Source organism: Suricata suricatta, chromosome 2 (genome assembly GCF_006229205.1).
Source record: "Suricata suricatta isolate VVHF042 chromosome 2, meerkat_22Aug2017_6uvM2_HiC, whole genome shotgun sequence".
In the NCBI taxonomy this organism is placed as follows: domain Eukaryota; kingdom Metazoa; phylum Chordata; class Mammalia; order Carnivora; family Herpestidae; genus Suricata; species Suricata suricatta.
In genome coordinates, this window is record NC_043701.1 from 78299757 (window position 1) to 78317470 (window position 17714).

Here is a 17714-nt window from a genome sequence, read left to right on the forward strand (position 1 = left end):
ACCAATAAGGAGGAATGCTCATATAAATACAAGGAAGGTAAAGGTATTTACTGAATCATAGAACCCTTACAAATTTCTCTTCCAAGACTTTGGCACTAGGACAGTCCTGCATCTGGTCTTGCTTGGGCCTCTCCTAAGGTTAGGGTAGGGTAACTTCTACAACAAAACACCCCAAGACCCTAGACTCTCAATGAGAGTTTATTTTTCACTTATGCAACAGTACAAAAATAGTCATGCCTAGTTGAGGAGCTGTGTTCTGAGTTAAGACTCAGAGACCTAGATTCCTTAATTTTGTGGGTCTACCATGCCCACAAAACAGGACCCCCAGTTATGGAATGGAATGTCTATTTAGAAGCTAGGTCTGAAAACAACTTAATCATTTCTGCCTATGTTTCATTAGTGAGAATTCAATCACAGTAGACCCCTATAACCACAAGGGATGTTTAGAAATGTAGTCTGGTAGCATGCCAAGAAGGAAAAGAAAACTGGGTTTGTTGAGGTAAGTGGTAACAGTAACCAGATACGCCATGGGCTGGCCTGGATGAGTGAAGGGATGACGCTATGTTCTAGGCTTTAGGACAAACAATTTCCTTTTGCTGGTATTCTTTTTAGATTTGTCTTTCTTCATCATCAGAGTTGTGAAAATAAGGTTGGGAATAAAAGAAACTACTTACCTGTTCTGTTTATAATCCACTAAGATATATCAGTCCAAGATGTAGGCTCAGTACAAACCAAGCTAATCGGACTCCTTTTCTAGAATATCTAGATACAAAGAAATAAATCAAGTCTTTTTTTTTATGAGCTACTAAAAGGCATCCTTTGTCATAGAGAAGCGCCTGAGAAAATGAGGCTAAAACATAGAATCTGAGTCAAAATAAAAGCAAAGAATACTGATACTGCTCCATATCTCATATAGTTGTGAAATGAAAGTAGAAGTCGCGCTCTCTCATTCTTTAGGGCAAAAATATTTTTTTATCTTTTTTTTCCCATAATATTTTATTGTCAAATTGTTTTCCATACAACATCCAGTGCTCTTCCCCTTAAGTGCCCTCCACCATCACCACCACCTCTTTTCCCCCCTCCCCCTTCCCCTTCAACCCTCAGGTCATTCTCAGCATTCAATAGTCTCTCAAGTTTTGCATCCCTCTCTCTCCCCAACTCTCTCTCCCTCCTCCGCTCCCCCTGCTTCTCCATTAGGTCTCTCTTGTTTTCCTGCTAGACCTATGAGTGCAAACATATGGTTTCTGTCCTTCTCTGCCTGGCTTACTTCACTCAGCATGACACCCTCAAGGTCCATCCACTTTCCTACAAAGGGCCATTTTTAAAAATATTAACTTTCTCCTTCAGAATGGAAGTTAGCTTTAAAAATTTTTTTTAATATTTTATTTATTTTTGAGAGAGAGAGAGAGAGAGAGAGAGAGAGAGAGAGAGAGAGAGAGAGACAGCATGAGCAGGAGAGGGTGAGAGAGAGAGGGAGACACAGAATCTGAAAACAGGTTCCAGGCTCTGTGCTAGCTGTCAGCACAGAGCCGGAGGAGGGACTTGAACCCACAAACCGCAATATCATGACCTGAGCTGAAGCCAAGACACTCAACCGACTGAGCCACCCAGGCACCCCGAGAATGGAAGTTAGCTTGTTATCAGTAAAATTTGTTAGCTAGATAGAAAGCCAAAAGAAGTACATTTTTGTTTTGACAACTTACTTTTCACAAGATAATTTTCTTAGTGCAAAAAAATGTACTAGTTTACTTTTCTATAACACAAATGAAGACTTTACTGATTTTATTGCTTCAAATGTTTGTGAAAAATTGCTTAGCTAATTTAAAAAGTCACAAAACAATATATCTGAAAATTAGATACAGTTTTACACTATATCTGTTTATGTAAATTATGCAACAGTAAGCCTCAGCTTTTTAAAAAAAATAATGCACTGAACTCTAGAAACTACAGTTTTAACTATTTTGTTCTCTTCCTACTATAAGTAAAAATTTAATAAAATTATTTTAAACAGTTTTTGCCCCTAGAACCCAAACACAATACAATGTGTTTTGTTTCATTAAACTTTTCTTCCTCACAGTTAACTCAAAGCTAATTTCACCTAGGTCTTCTCTGGCTTCAGTTACATGAGCAGGATTTTTGTGGGTTTGTGGAGCTTTTTTGTTTTTGTTTTGTTTTGTTTTAGCTTAACTAGATAAGGTATCTGTCCTTCGCAATGGAAAGAGTTTTGACAAAACAGCATTTGCTTGATCTCATTCCCCATTCATAGAGCGCTCTTCAGGTCCTCAGAGGGTGGCTGTGACAAAGCAGGATTCTAGATGTTGAGTCTCAGACAGCATCATCACCCCATTTCAAAATGACTGGCAACCTTTTTTTTTTTAATCCCCACAACAATCCTACAAAATATCATTGCCCCATATAGTACTCTTGATGCCCTACTCAAATCTCTTAGCCATGTCCTATTCATGTTACAGATAATGAATGTTGTCCTAATGTTTGGACCTGTAACTTTCCAACTTAACAGCTTTCTCTTGGCTAGTCTGGTAGGCCAGGAGTGCTGTGGAATCCTGGAAGCAGCCCCTCAGTCATGATGAAAGAGAGTTAAAGGATAAATACCATTCTGTATCCATAGTTCCATTCTGTTTTTCACTTTCAGTAGCGTAATCAATAAGTTACATGAGATATTTAACATTTTGTTATAAAATAGGTTTTGTGTTAGATGATTTTGCCCAACTGTAGGCTAATGTAAGTATTCTGTGCACATTTAAGGTAGGCTAGGGCAAACTATGATGTTCAGTAGATTAGCTGTGTTAACTACTTCTTTTAAATTGAATTTTTAATTTTAATTCCAGTATTGTTCACATACAGTGTTATATTAGTTTCAGGTATAAGGTATAGTGATTCAACAATTCTGCTCATTACTTGGTGCTCTTCATAATAAGAATACTGTTTAATCACCATCAGCTATTTTACTGAGTCCTCACCCACCTTCCCTCTGCTAACCATCAGTCTGTTTCTTGGTGGGGCGGGGGAGAGTCTGTTTCTTGGTCTATTTCTCTTTTTTCTTTATTCATTTAGTTTCTTAAATTCCACATATGAGTGAAATTATGCAATTTTTGCCTTTCCCTGATTTACTTAGCTCAACATTATGCTCTCTATCTCCATCCATGTTGTTGCAAATGATACGATTTTATTCTTATTGAGGTGCCTTGGTGGCTCAGTTGGCTGAGCACCCAACTCTTGATGTCTCCCCAGGTCATGATCCCAGCACTGTGAGAGTGAGGCCCACACTGGGCTCTGCACTGAGCGTGGAGCCTGCTTGAGGTTCTCTCTTCCTCTCCCTCCCTCTGCCCATCTTCCCCACTCATGCTTTCTCTCCAAAATTAAAAAAACATGTTTTTTAAGATTTTATTCTTATTTATGGCTGAATAATATTCTATTGTGTATATATGCCACACTTTCTTTATGCATTCAACAAAACTAAAAAGGCAGCCTACTGAATGGGAGAAGATATTTGCAAATGACATATCCAATAAAAGGTTAGTACTCAAAACATATAAAGAACTGATACAACTCAACACCCAAAAAACCAAGTAAACCAGTTAAAAAACAAGCGGGAGACATGAACAGACAATTCTTGATGGAAGACATAAAGATGGCCATTAGACACATGAAACAGTGCTCGACTTCACTAATAATCAGGGAAATGTAAATCAAAGTGACAATGAGATATTGCCTTACAACTGTTAGAAAGGCTAAAATTAGAAACACAGAAATAACAAGTATTGGCAAAGATGTAGAGAAAAAGGAATCCCCTTGTACTGTTGGTAGCAATGAAAACTGGCGTAGCCACTGTGGAAAACAGTATGGACGTTCCTCAAAAAATTAAAAAATAGAACTACCCCTTGATCCACTAATCACACTACTGGGCATTTATCCAAAAAATGCAAAAATGTTAATTCAAAGGAAAACATACACTCTTAGGTTTATTGCAGCATTATATACAATAGCCAAATTTGGAAGCAGCCCAAGTGTCCATGTAAAGAAGATGTGGTATAAACTACTTTTTGGATTTATGTTACTTTAAACTTATAGTGGGTTTGTCAGGATGAAACCCCATTAAAAGTTGAGGAAGATCTGTAGAGGATTGATGATCTTGGCTCTGGTTTATATTTATTTATTTTTTAAAGTGTTTTTTATTTATTTTTGAGAGACAGAAGCAGTGCAAGCAGGGGAGGGTCAGAGAGAGAGGGAGACACAGAATCTGAAGCAGGTTCCAGGCTCTGAGCTAGCTGTCAGCACAGAGCCCGACGTGGGGCTTGAACCCATGAACCGTGAGATCATGACCTAAGCCAAAGCCAGATGCTTAACTGACTGAGCTACCCAGGCGCCCCATCTGGTTTATATTTAACAGACCTCTCTCATTCCTAATGAAGGAATGGTACATGAATTTTTAAGCTAGCATCTAAAACGAAATTGCTCTGATTTCTAACTCCAGTGAAAGTTACTAATGACCTTATTACCTATAAATCCTGGGTTCTATAAAAGCATTATATAACAATGAATTTTTAAATGGAATTATTTCTTTTTAAAAATCATTACCAAGGCACGAGGGGGGCTCAGTCTGTTAAGTGTCCAACTCTTGATTTCAGCTCAGATCATGATCTCACAGTTAATGGGATCAAGCCCCATGGTGGGCTTTGTGCTGTCAGCACAGAGCCTGCTTGGGATTCTCTCTCTCCCTGTCTCTCTGTCCCTCCCATGCTCTTTCTCAAAATAAACATAAAATTTTTTTATTATCATAATTCCAAGGCAACATAACAAATATACAAAACAGTGTCTGTGATATTTTATTATCACAGTGATTAAAGTGATAGCCCTATCTTGTCATTATCTCTTAGGAATGCATGAAAAGAGACATGATATGCAATTTATATCCAGTTTCAATTATGTAAGTGCATCATAAATTTTCAGTTTTTATTATGGGTACACTGTTCAGAATTTAATTGCACATGTAAAAAGTTTTAAAGCTGTTATTTTGTCCATAATTTCATATGCTCCTATCATCATTAGTGCCCGAGTTAGTTGGTCTCTTAGAGCTGCTGTAGTTAGTGACAAGTTGTTACTTTCCGTTTTCCACCTATTAAGTGCTTGGCAGACTCTCTCACTTAATGAAACAGTGCTGAAAATTTTAAAGATAATATTATTTTAATTACCAATTAAGAACATTTTTTAAGTTACTTAAATATTGCTCCCCTACATTTTCAAACCAATTTACCAGATTGAAGTAAGGAATCAATTAATTGGTGAAGAAAGTTCATATAAAATTTAGCACAGAGGTTGGCAAATAGTGAATGAATGTTAGCTCCATGCCAACCTTTATCTCCTGATAGAAAATCAACTAATCAACCAATTAACGTTCAGTTCTAAGGGAGATTTACTCAAGATCTCAAAACAATAATTGTGGGGTTTTTTATTCTCAGGCAGTATAATACTGCTATTACATGCTTTATAACTGAATCTCATGACAACTCTCTTAGTTAAGTGTATCTATTTTACTTGGGGAGAAACTGAAGCACCTAGAAGTTAAGGGACTTGTACAAGGTCACAAAATTAGTTGTAATTTAAAGCCAAGCAGTTTGCCTTGAGAGCCCTTACCCCTTAACTGCTTTACTCACATAATTCTCAAATATATAGTAAACTAAAATCAAAGTCTTTTATAGAAAATTAGAATTCATGTTAATATGACTGTTTCAAAACCTTAAAATATCAATATGATAGAAATCAACATGAGAATAAGTTTATACCACATGTTGTCATTCATACATACCTCTTTGTAGACATATCTGTTTCTGAGATTGCCAGGTTTAGTTTTTGACACAAAAACTTAAAATTTGTTTCAGTGATGTTTTTGGCAACTATGTTGAAAATCTTCTCTAAGATTTTCTCTACATTTGAACATAAAAGACAATGTAAGCCATCTCTTTTGAAAAGCATACTCTATTTTGGGTTAATATTAAATCTGGGTTCCTTACTTCTGTGCTCCTATCAAATGTCTATGTCAAGTAAAATTGAAAAGGAAGATGCAGATCTAATTTACAAACTGAAATGTGAATCATTTGTCCTATCTTTTCTAAAATCTGAATAACCTACAACATAAAATGGTCATTTAAAAATATATTATAGGCAACCTCAAAGTGATTTTTAAACCCTTTAAAATTCTTTCACAATTTGAATTGAATTTTATCTTTCCTTTGATTCTGGCTTCTTAAAGGGCTTTATGTACCATCTTCAGAAACCAAGTTCACATCTACTATATATATATAGTGTGTATATGTATGTTTTATATTAAAAACCACTTATTTAATGAATGATAGCTTAGATATAAGTAGAAGTTTTTAGGTTTGTTTTGTTTTTTAGGCTTCTAACTAACTTGGACTAGATTTATTTTGCTGACTAAGGTACTTGGGGAAGCTTCAGGAACTAGCCATATCCCATCCCTCTATAGTCATCTCAGTCCCTCATGCTAGATTGTATGCTAATGACATAAATGGAAGTCGAATACCCTAAGCAAAATAATAAGGAAGGAACCCCCATGTTCTTTGTTAATTCAGGAATAAATACATCTACCATGATGACTTCCTCTCCACTGTCCCTGAGTGCCTGCAGTATGAAGGCCCTCTGAGCATAGAAAGGAGATAAATAGCTAGGGTTCTCTCATTTTTGCTGACTTTGATCTGTTGCCATTTCCCATTGCACTTTCCCCATTGAGGCTAGAATGACACAAATCCCTCTTCCTCAGGAACTTGAGTAACAGAATTTTAGCAGGGAAGTTCAGTTGTGTAACTTACAGCCCTTCTCTAAAGTACTGTATTCCTAACAGGAATACTTTATGGATCCTTGGAAACTTCTGAAAACTTTATTTTATAGAAATAGTTACCATAAGATATTCTTTTTTTAATGATAATAGTTAGCAGAACCAACTCGCTTAGCATGTTAGAGAAAACAGCTACTGTGGTTTTTAATTTTATCTCTGATATTCCTTCCATCAGTGAGGCCCAAATCTTGCAAAAAGCTGTGACTAGTAGCCATGCATATGGATGCATACTGTGGTTTAAAGAGGATTGTACATTTTTAGTGACCATATCACTAGATTATGAGATTATGCTGAGTAAGCTTCTGATCACACTGACAGGGAATATAATAGAATGATTTGGGTGTAGAGTTTTGTATATTCCCTTTCCCCAAATCTGGATCAGTACTTATTAAATTGATTTAATACTTCTTAAGTACTGAATTGAATCGGAGGACCAAAATCTGGATCCAGTCTAAGGACTGACAATGAGAAGCAAAGTCAGAGTCCTAGGAAAAAGCTTAATTGTTGGGAACCTAGCCCCAAGGGAAGAAATGGACAGTGAAACTTCCATCCCAGAAGCTTGGGGAACCAGTCTCCAAGAGGTCCAGTGGTAAGACACTTAAAGAAAATGGACCTGCTATGTGAAATAATCAGGGACAACCAAAGGAATGCTTAAGAACAAAGAATGAAGACTATCCAGACTGCAGACAGGTGATCATAGTGGGCCAAAACCTGATTTGGTTCAATGGAAAGATCTAACGACTTCCTTCAAGGCCAGACTATAGATCAGAACCAGTGAATAAATTTTTGTGTGGAATATCTAAGTCTGCCCACAACCATAATGAAAATCCTATTAAAGGGCACTGAGGCCAACAGGTGGAAAGTAGCCCAACCCTCCACTTGGGTTTGCCTTTTTTCAGTGGTTTAGTTTGTATGGACACAGATTAAATAATATAAACTCCTAACCTTCAGAAAGGGGAAGATGATAAATTTTTTCATGCCTCTGCCAGATTGAAAATCTCTAATGAAAGCAAACTATCTTTTAATTTATAGATGATACTCGAAAATGATATGTAAACTAGTCAGCCACTCACTCATCACCTACCATCTCTTTGGTCTGCCCTCTGTAGATAGCGTGTAATCATACAGAGTTGTTTTCCTTTACAGATTTCTATTGGAGGTCTCAGCAAAGGGTTGTCATCAAAATTTATCTCCTTCAGTGAAACAAGGTTGTGGATACCACTAGGCAGATCTGTCAGATTATTTCCTAGTAGAAAAAAATTATAATTAAATTATAGAGAAAATATGAAAATAAATAATAACTACTTATGGGCCATTTACTGTGTCTCACAAGCAAAGTACCAGAGGGCCTCGCATTTCTGGCAGATGTAAATTCTTATTGAAGTCCACTTGCAAGGAGTGAAAAGGAGGATGTACAGAAACAGAGCTGTGGTCCCTTTCTCTCAGAGGATGGAAAAGTGAGATAAGAGGCTGTCCTCTTATAGTACAGAAAAGGATTTTACAGAGCAAGCATGATGGTAATTTTTAAAGAATAATTAGATTGTTTAGAATAATTTCAGATTTATAGCAATTTGCAGAAACTATAGAGAATTCTTCTATATTCCTCATCTAGGTTTAGCTTCCCCTAATGTCATCACCTCACATTATCATATTACATTTGTCAAAACTATGAAACTAATAATGGCACGTTACTATTAAACTTCAGACAATTTTGGATTTCATCAATTTTTCTATCAGTGTCCTTTTTCTGTTTCGGAATCCATTCCAGGATAACACATTGCATATAGTTATGTCTTCTTAGTCTCCTCTGATCTGAGACAGTTTCTCAGCCTTTCCTTATTTTTCATGATCCTGACAGTTTTAAATAGAACTGACTAGGTATTTTGTAGACTATTCCTTACTTTGAGTTTATCTGATATACTTTCTCATGATAAGACTTGGGTTATGGGGTTTTTGGAAAGAATACCACAGAGGTGAATACCAGAAAGGTATCACACCCATATGATACCCCTTAGCAATGTTAAGCTTTATCCCACAGCTAAATTAATGTCTTGCCAGCTTTCTCCAGAGAATGTTTTCATTTTTTCTGTCCATACTCTATTTTTTTGGACCTGAGTTCCAAACTAAACTAAGTCCAGTCCACCATCAAGAAGTGGGGTTTAAACTCTACTTCCCTAAATATAATGTTTTCAACATCACCTTAATCAGTATAAACTGAATATTAAAAAAGTAAAATTGTGGTAACTGACAAGAATCTGTAATCATTTAGAGAGGAACTGACCTAAAGTTTGTCTTTATTTATACGTTTATTATTATGTTATTTATAGTCATAAATAAAGGAATCTGGTTCCTTTTAATGAAGAATGGGATTCAGAAACCAAGATCTGGGGGCACGTGGGTGGCTCAATCAGCTGAGCATCTGACTATTGATTTTGGATCAGATTGTGAGTTCACGGTTGTGGGATAGAGCCCAGCATCAAGCTCTGCACTGGGCTTGGAGGCTGCTTGAGATTCTCCCTCCCTCTCACTCTGTCCCTCCCTCCCCTGCTTGCAAATGCTTTTACTTTCTCTCTCTCAAGAAAGAAAGGAACCAAGATCTGGAGATCTTGATACTAGTTTTGCTTATTGCTTTTGGGAATGGGTATGTGTGTATAGGTGTACAAATACATACCTACATATGTATATGGGGTTTTATGATATACATTGTAAGCCTATAATTATACATACATGTTTATGCATATGTATAATATATATAAGTCAGAACATAGAGTATTTAGGGTTTGGCTCTCACTTAGCATAATACATTAGAGATTTATTGGTGTTTACTGACATATCAATAGTTTGTTCCTTTTTACTAATGAGAAGTATTCCATTATATGAATGTCATAATTGATCCATCCACTAAATAAGTGATGTTTGGAATGACATCCAATAATGTTGGCAACAATGAGTATTTTTTTATTCATTATAAAATAAAAATATATTTTTACTCAGCTTTTTATTGAATATAAATTTTCATTTCACTCAAAATGACAGTGTGATTGGAGTGTGATTGATGGGTTGAAATTATGAAACTATTTTCATTCCTTTTGCCCTTTTGCATTCCTACCATAAGTGTATCAGAGTTGCAGGTATAGCTCTTGGTATTGTCCGATTTTAATTTTGGTTATTCTAATAGAAAGATCTCATTGTCATTTAATTTGCATTTTTATCATGACTAATAATCTGAGTATATTTTCTTGTGCTTATTTGCCATTCATATACATTCATCATAAAGTGTTCAAATTTTATGCCAATTTTTATTTTTTCAACTTATTATTTAAATTCTAGTTAGTTAACTTACAGTGTAATATTAATTTCAAGTGTAGAATTTAGTAGCTCATCACTACAAGTGCCCTCCTTAACCCATCACCCACTTAACCCATCCCCAAACCATCTCCCCTCCAGTAACCCTCAGTTTATTCTCTATAGTTGAGGGTCTATTTCCTGGTTTGTCTTTTCCCCCCATGTTCATCTGTTTTGTTTCTTAAATTCTACATATGAGTGAAATCATATGGTATTTGCCTTTCTTAGACTTATTTCACTTAGCATAATACTCTCTAGATCCATCCATGTTGTTGCAAATGGCAAGATTTCTTTCTTCTCTATGGCTGAGCAATACTCCATTGTATATGTCCCATATCTTCTTGATCCATTCATCAGTTGATGGACATTTGGGCTCTTTCCATAACGTGTATGCCAATTTTTATTGAGTCAACTGCTCAGTGTTGACTTTTGACAGTTATTTTTTTTATGTATTCAGCAAATATTTTCTTCCAGTCTGTGACTTTTCTTTTCATTCTTTTCACAATGCTTTTTGAAGAGTAGAGGTTTCGAATTTTGATGAAGTCCAATTTATTAATTTTTTAAGAATAGTGATTTTGGTGTTTTATCTAAGAAATCTTTGCCATGGTTACAAAGATTTTCTTCTATGTTTTTGTCTATCAGTTTTATAGTTTTAGCTTTTACATTTAGATCTGTGATTCATTTTGAGTTGATTTTTTTGTACGGTATGTGGTTTGGATCAAAGTTTTATTATTGTTGCAGTTTATTTTGTTTTTTGGCTCATGGCCATCTAGTTGTTCCACCAACATTTGTTGAAAATACTGTCTTCTCTGTTGAATTACATTTGCATTTTTGTCAAAAATCAATTCACCATATATGCATGGGTCTATTTCTAGACTATGTATTGTGTTCCACTGATCTATGTCTGTTATTTTGCCAATACCACACTTTCTTTAATAACATAGCCTTTCATAAGCTTAAAATCAGGTTATAGGAGTCCTTCAATTTTGTTCCTTTTTCAAAATAATCCTAAAATGTGTATGGAATCAGAAAAGACCCCAGATAACCAAAGCAATCTGGGAAAAGAAAAATAAAGCTGGAAGTATTGCAATTCCACACTTCAAGATACATCACAAAGCTATAGTAATCAAAACAATATGGTACTGACTTAAAAACAGATACATAGATCAATGGAACAGAATAGAAAACCTAGAAATGAACCCAAGTTATAAGGTCAATTAATCTTTGACAAAGCAGGAAAAGAATACCCAGTAGGAAAATGAATGTCTCTTCTACAAATGGTGCTGGGAAAACTGGACAGCAACATGCAAAAGAATGAAACTGGACCACTTTCTTACACCATACACAAAAATAAATTTAAAATGAAATAAAGACCTAAATATGAAACATGAGACCATAAAAATCCTACAAGAAAACCTAGGCAGTAACTTCTTTGACATCAGCTGTACCAACTTCTTTCTAGATATGTCTCCTAAGGCCAGGAAAAGAAAAGTAAAAATAAACTATTGGGACTTCATAAAAATAAAAAGCTTCTGTACAGTGAAGGAAACAATCAGCAAAACTAAAAGGCAGCCTACGGGATGGGAGAAGATATCTGCAAATGACGTATCTGGTAAAGAGTTAGTATTCAAAATATATAAAGAACTTAGAAAACTCAACACCCCCAAAATGAGTAATTCACTTTAAAAACGTGCAGAAGACATGAATAGATATTTCTTTCAACAAGAAATACAGATGACAAAAAGACACATGAAAAGATGCTTGACATCACTGATCATCAGGGAAATGCAAATCAAAACTACAATGATATCTCCTCACACCTGTCAGAATTGCTAAAATCAAAAATATAAGAAACAACAGGGCTGTGGAGAAAGGGGAACCCTTGTGCACTCTTGGTGGGAATGCAAACTGGCGCAGCCACTCTGGAAAACAGTATGGAGGTTCCTCAAAAAATTAAACATAGAACTACCTTATGATCCAGCAACTGCACTACTAGTTATTTACCCAAAGAATACAAAAATACTAATTCAAAGGGATACATGCACCCCAATGTTGACAGCAGCATGATCAACAATAATAAAATTATGGAAATATCCCAAATTTCCATTGATTGTTGAATAAATAAAGAAGATGTGATACATGTAATACAGTGGAATTGCTCAGCCATAAAAAGATTGAAATCTTGCCATTTGCAATGACATGGATGGAGCTAGAGAGTATTATGGTAAGTGAAATAAGTCAGTCAGAGAAACTGACTTTGCTTATATGTGGAATTTAAGAAACAAAACAAACAAAGGAGGAAAAAGAGAGAGAAAGGCAAACCAAGAAACAAATTCTTAAATACAGAGAACAAACTGATGGTTACCGAAAGGAGACAGGTAGGGGGATGGGTTAAATACATGATAGGGATTAAGAAGTGCACCTGTAATGAACACTGGGTGATGCTGGGATAGTTAAACCACTATATCGTACACTTGAAACTAATATTACATTGTACGTTAACTAAGTGGAAAGTAGTATGAGCTGGCATAGGTTCTACAGACAGAGCAATGGAATAGAATTGAGAGTCCAGAAGTAAATCCATATATTATGGCCAATTAATTTTTAACAAGAATGCTCAGATAATGAAAAAGGGAAAATCATCTTCAAAAAATGGTGCTCTAATAACTATAAGTCCACATGCAAAAGAATCATAGTGGATCCTTTACCTCAAACAATATATAAAAATTAACTCAAAATGGATCAACAAGTGAAATATAAGAGATAAAATTATAAAAACTCTTAAAACATAGGGAAATCTTAGTGATCTTGTATTTTGGCAAAGGATGTTTAGTTATGACACCAAAAACACAAGCAACAAAAAGCAAGATAGATAATTGGAGTTCATAAAAATTTTAAACTTTTATGTATCAACAGACATTATCCAGAACGAAAAGACAGGCTATCGAATGGGAGTAATTAATTGTAAAACATACCTGATAAGGATCAGATTCAGAATTATATAAGGGACTCTTTCAACTCAGTAACAAAATAACCCAATTAAAACCCAATTTCAAAATGGGCCACAGACTTGAATAGACATTTCTCCAAAAAATATATATACATGGCCAACAAGCACGTAAAAAAGATGCTCAACATCATTAGTCATTGGGGAAATTCCATTCAAACTCAAAATGAGATACCATTTTGCATTCACTAGTATAACTGTAATCGAAACCTTGTGAAACAACAGATATTGACAAGGATATGGAGAAATTGCACTTGTTGTACATTGCTGGTGTGAATGTAAAATGGCTCTGCCTCAGTGGAAAATAATTTGACAGTTCCTCAAAAAATTATACAAAATTACCATATGACACAGGAATTCTATCCCTAGGAATATGCCCCCAAATAATTGAAAATATACCGAAATAAACACATGTGTGCACATGTTCATAGCAGCATTATTCAAAATAGCTGCAAAATGAAAGCAGCCCAAATGTCCATCAGAGGATGAATGTATCATCAAACTGTTGTAGATACATACAGTGTAATACTATTTAGCCATGATAGGAACTAGTCATACAAGCTACAACATGGATGAAACTTGAAAACATTACACTGAGTGAAAGAAGTCAGTCCAGAAAAGTTATATACTATCCAATTCCATTTGCATGATATATCCATAACATTAGGCATATTTAAGAGGTGCCTTGCACATTGAAGTTTGCAATAGGGAGAAGAGAGCAGAGAATAGAGAGCAACTGTTTAATAATCAGTAAAGGCTTCCTTTGGGGTCAATGAAATGTTTGCAACCAGATAGAGGGAGTGGTACATTGTAATACTTTTGTTAATGTGCTAAATGCCACCAAAATTGTTCACTTTAAAATTGTTAATTTTATGTTGTATGAATTTCACCTGAATCTTAATAAAAACCACACTTAGGCACAACATAGTCAAACTGCTGAAAACCAAAGATGAGAATATCTTGAAAGCAACCAAACAAGAACAGTTCAACAAGAAGATGGAAAAGGAGTTAACAGAGGAAAGAAACAGAAAACAAATAGTGAAATGGCTGATCTAAATCCAACTATACCAACATTAAATGTTCATTGACTGAATACTCCCAATAAAGGCAGGGATTGCGAGAAAGGATGAAAATCAAGGCCCAACTACAGTTTGTCTTTAAGAGATGCATTTTGAATATAAAGACACAGGTGTGTCTACACAGATGTACTTTATTTTTTAATATCTATCTATCTATCTACTATTTTATTCAGAAAGAAGCAGAGAGAGATGGAGAGAGAATCTCAAGCAGGCTCCATCCTGTCAATGCAGAGCCAGATACAGGGCCTCCTCTCATGTCTTGAGTTAGAATCAAGAGTCAGAGACTTAACCAACTGAGCTATCCAGGTGCCCCCAAGGGATGTGTTTTAAATATAAAGACACAGTTACGTTGAAAGTAAATTGATAGTAAAGATATACCATGTGAACAGTAGCTTAACAAAACTGGAGTGGCTATCTTAACATTAGATAAAATAGCCTTCTAGATAAAGATTATTACTGGAGATAGAGAGGGACATTTGGGGATTTCTGATGATAAAAAATTTATTAGAATCAAAAGTCATAATAATCATATATGTGCATTTTCTTATAATAGTTATTCAAAATACATGGAAAAAGTTGACAATGAAAGCAAAAAATACACAATTCCACAACCATAGTTTTGGATTTTAACACTGTTCTCTAAAGCATAAGAAGACAATATACCAGTAAAGACAGAAGATAGCACAAAACTACCAACCACCTGGAGAGTGAATGGTCCACAACTACACAGAGTAATATGAGTGACTTTCACAAACATAACGTTGAGTTTTGAAAGATACCAGATATAAAAGAGCATATAAAGCACTGTAACTAAAATTTCAGAATATACTTTTTAAAGAGTGTGTGGTATGTTCTTGTACCGTTGGTGGGAATGCAAACTGGTGTAGCCACTCTGGAGAATAGTATGAAGGTCTTCAAAAAGTTAAAAATAGAACTACCCTAAGATCTAACAATTACACTAGTAGGTATTTTCCCAAAGGATACAAAAATACAGATTCAAAGGGGTACATGTATCCCACTTTTTATAGCATCATTATCAACAATAGTTGATAAATCGATATAGAAGATGTGGTATGTATATACAATGGAATATTACTCAGCCATGAAAAAGAATGAAATCTTGCCATTTACAATGATGTGGTTAGAGATAGAATGTATTATGCTAAGCAAAATAAGTCAATCAGAGAATGACAAATACCATATTATTTCACTCATATATGGAATTTAAGAAACAGCTGAACATACAAGAAGTGGCAGATGGAGAGGAGAGAGGAAAAGAAACCACAAGAGACTCATAACAAAAGGGAACAAACTGAGGGTTGATGGAAAAAGGTGGGTGGGAGACGGGCTAGATGGGTAATGGGCATAAAGGAGGGCACTGTGATGAGCATTGAGTGTTGAGTGTAATTGATGAATCAATGAATTTTACTCCTGAAACCAATATTACACTGTTTGTTGACTAAAATTTAAATTAAAAAAAGTGTATGGCGTGTTTATCAAGGTAGACTATATGCTGAGCCATAAAGCTAGTCCAAATAAATTTAAAAGGATTAAAATCACAGTTTGCTATCTGACCACAAGAATTGCTTTTTTAAAAAAATTTTTATGTCTTTATTTTATTTTGAAAGAGAGAGACAGAGAGTGAGTGGGGGAGGGGCAGAGAGAGAGGGAGACACAGAACCTGAAGCAGGCTCCAGGCTCCGAGCTGTTAGCACAGAGCCCGATGCAGGGCTCAAACCCAAGGACTGTGAGATCATGACCTGAGCCGAAGTCGACGCTTAACCGACTGAGCCACCCAGATGCCCCAAGAATTGCTTTTCTACTAATATCGATAGCACTGAGAGTGAATGGTCCACAACCACACAGAGTAATATGAGTGATTTTCACAAACATAATGTTGAGTTTTGAAAGAAGGCAGATATAAAAGAGCATATACTTCATGATTTCACTTAAGGCCCACTATTGGAAATCATGATAGCATTTACCCTTGGTTGAGAGAAAGGAGAAAAGTGACTGGAAGGGTGCAAGAAGGGGTTTCTGGGAATGTCTTGTCTCTTGATCTAGGTTCTGAATATGGGTTTGTTCAGTGTGTGAAAGTTCATTGAGCTGTATACAATATGTACTTTTAAAAAATGGAATTATAATTGACATATAACATTTTAGTTGCAGATGTATAATGTGATAATTCAATATTTCTATATATTATAAAATGGTCAACATAATAAGTCTAGTTAACATCCATCACAACACATAGTTACAGGGCGCCTGAGTGACTCGGTTGGTTGAGTGTCCAATTTCCACTCAGGTCATGGTCTTGAGGTTTGTGAGTTTGAGCCCCATATTGGGCATGCTGCTGTCAACACAGACCCTCCTTTGGATCATCTGTCCCCATCTCTCTCTGCCCCTCCCTTGCTTACATACACTGTCTCTCAAAAGTAAATAAGCATTTTTAAAAAATACATAGTTACAAATTTGTGATGAAAATTTTTGGGATCTACTGTTTTAACAACTTTCAAATATACCAAAAGTATTACTAACTATAGTCAGCATGCTGTACATTACATCCCAGGACTTAATTTATTTTATAACTGGAAGTTTGTACCCTTTGCTCCCGTCTATCCATTTTGACCAGGTCCATCTGTGGCAACCATCAATCTGTTCTGTTTCTATGAGTTCATTTGTTTTTGTGTTTTTAGATTCTACATATAAGTAAAGTAGTATAGTACTTTTGTCTGGCTTATTTCACTTAACAAAAGGCCCTTAAGGTCCATCTACATAGTTGTAAATGGCAAAACTTCCTTCTTTTTATGGCTGAATAATACTCCAGTGTGTGTGTGTGTGTGTGTGTGTGTGTGTGTGTGTGTGTGTACATGCCACATTTTCTTTATCCATCCATCCATTGATGGACACTTGGTAAATAATGCTGTAATGAACATGAAGTGCATGTATCTTTTTGAGTTACTATTTTCTTTCCCTTTGAATAAATACCTAGAAATAGAATTGCTGGGTTATATGGTAGTTCTACTTTTAATTTTAATCTTTTGAGACACTATGTACTTTTTCTGGTATGCATATTATGCTTCAATAAAAAGTGTTTTTAAATACTGACAGCAACAAAGTGAGAGAGAGAGAGAGAGGCTATAGGTAGGAGTCCTTTCAGAGGCTGTTACATTAGTACATGTAAGCAGTGATGCTATTCAAAATATTTAACAACTGGGGCACCTGGCAGGCTCAGTCAGTTGAGCATAGCTCAGGTCATGATTTCACTGCTCCTGAATTCGAGCCTGGCATCAGGCTCTGTGTTGACAGCTCAGAGCCTGGAGCCTGCTTCAGATTCTGTGTCTCCATCTCTCTCTCTGCCTCTCTTTCTCTCTCTCTCTCTCTCTCTCTCTCTCTCTCTCAAAAGTAA

At 35.6% G+C, this 17714-nt stretch overlaps 1 protein-coding gene across 2 annotated transcripts in view; it reads right to left on the minus strand.

Moving 5' to 3' along the window:
- Nucleotides 1-4960: 4960 nt before the first annotated feature.
- LRRD1 (leucine rich repeats and death domain containing 1) overlaps nucleotides 4961-17714 on the minus strand; it is a 31240-nt gene continuing 18486 nt past the window's right edge. For both annotated transcript variants that reach the window (XM_029957026.1, XM_029957035.1), the window contains exons 4-6: nucleotides 7959-8120; nucleotides 5828-5945; nucleotides 4961-5179 (exon numbers count right to left, since the gene is read on the minus strand). In XM_029957026.1, coding sequence (XP_029812886.1) covers nucleotides 4993-5179; nucleotides 5828-5945; nucleotides 7959-8120 — 467 coding nt within the window. In that variant the 3' untranslated portion in view covers nucleotides 4961-4992. The remainder of the gene's footprint in view (nucleotides 5180-5827; nucleotides 5946-7958; nucleotides 8121-17714) is intronic.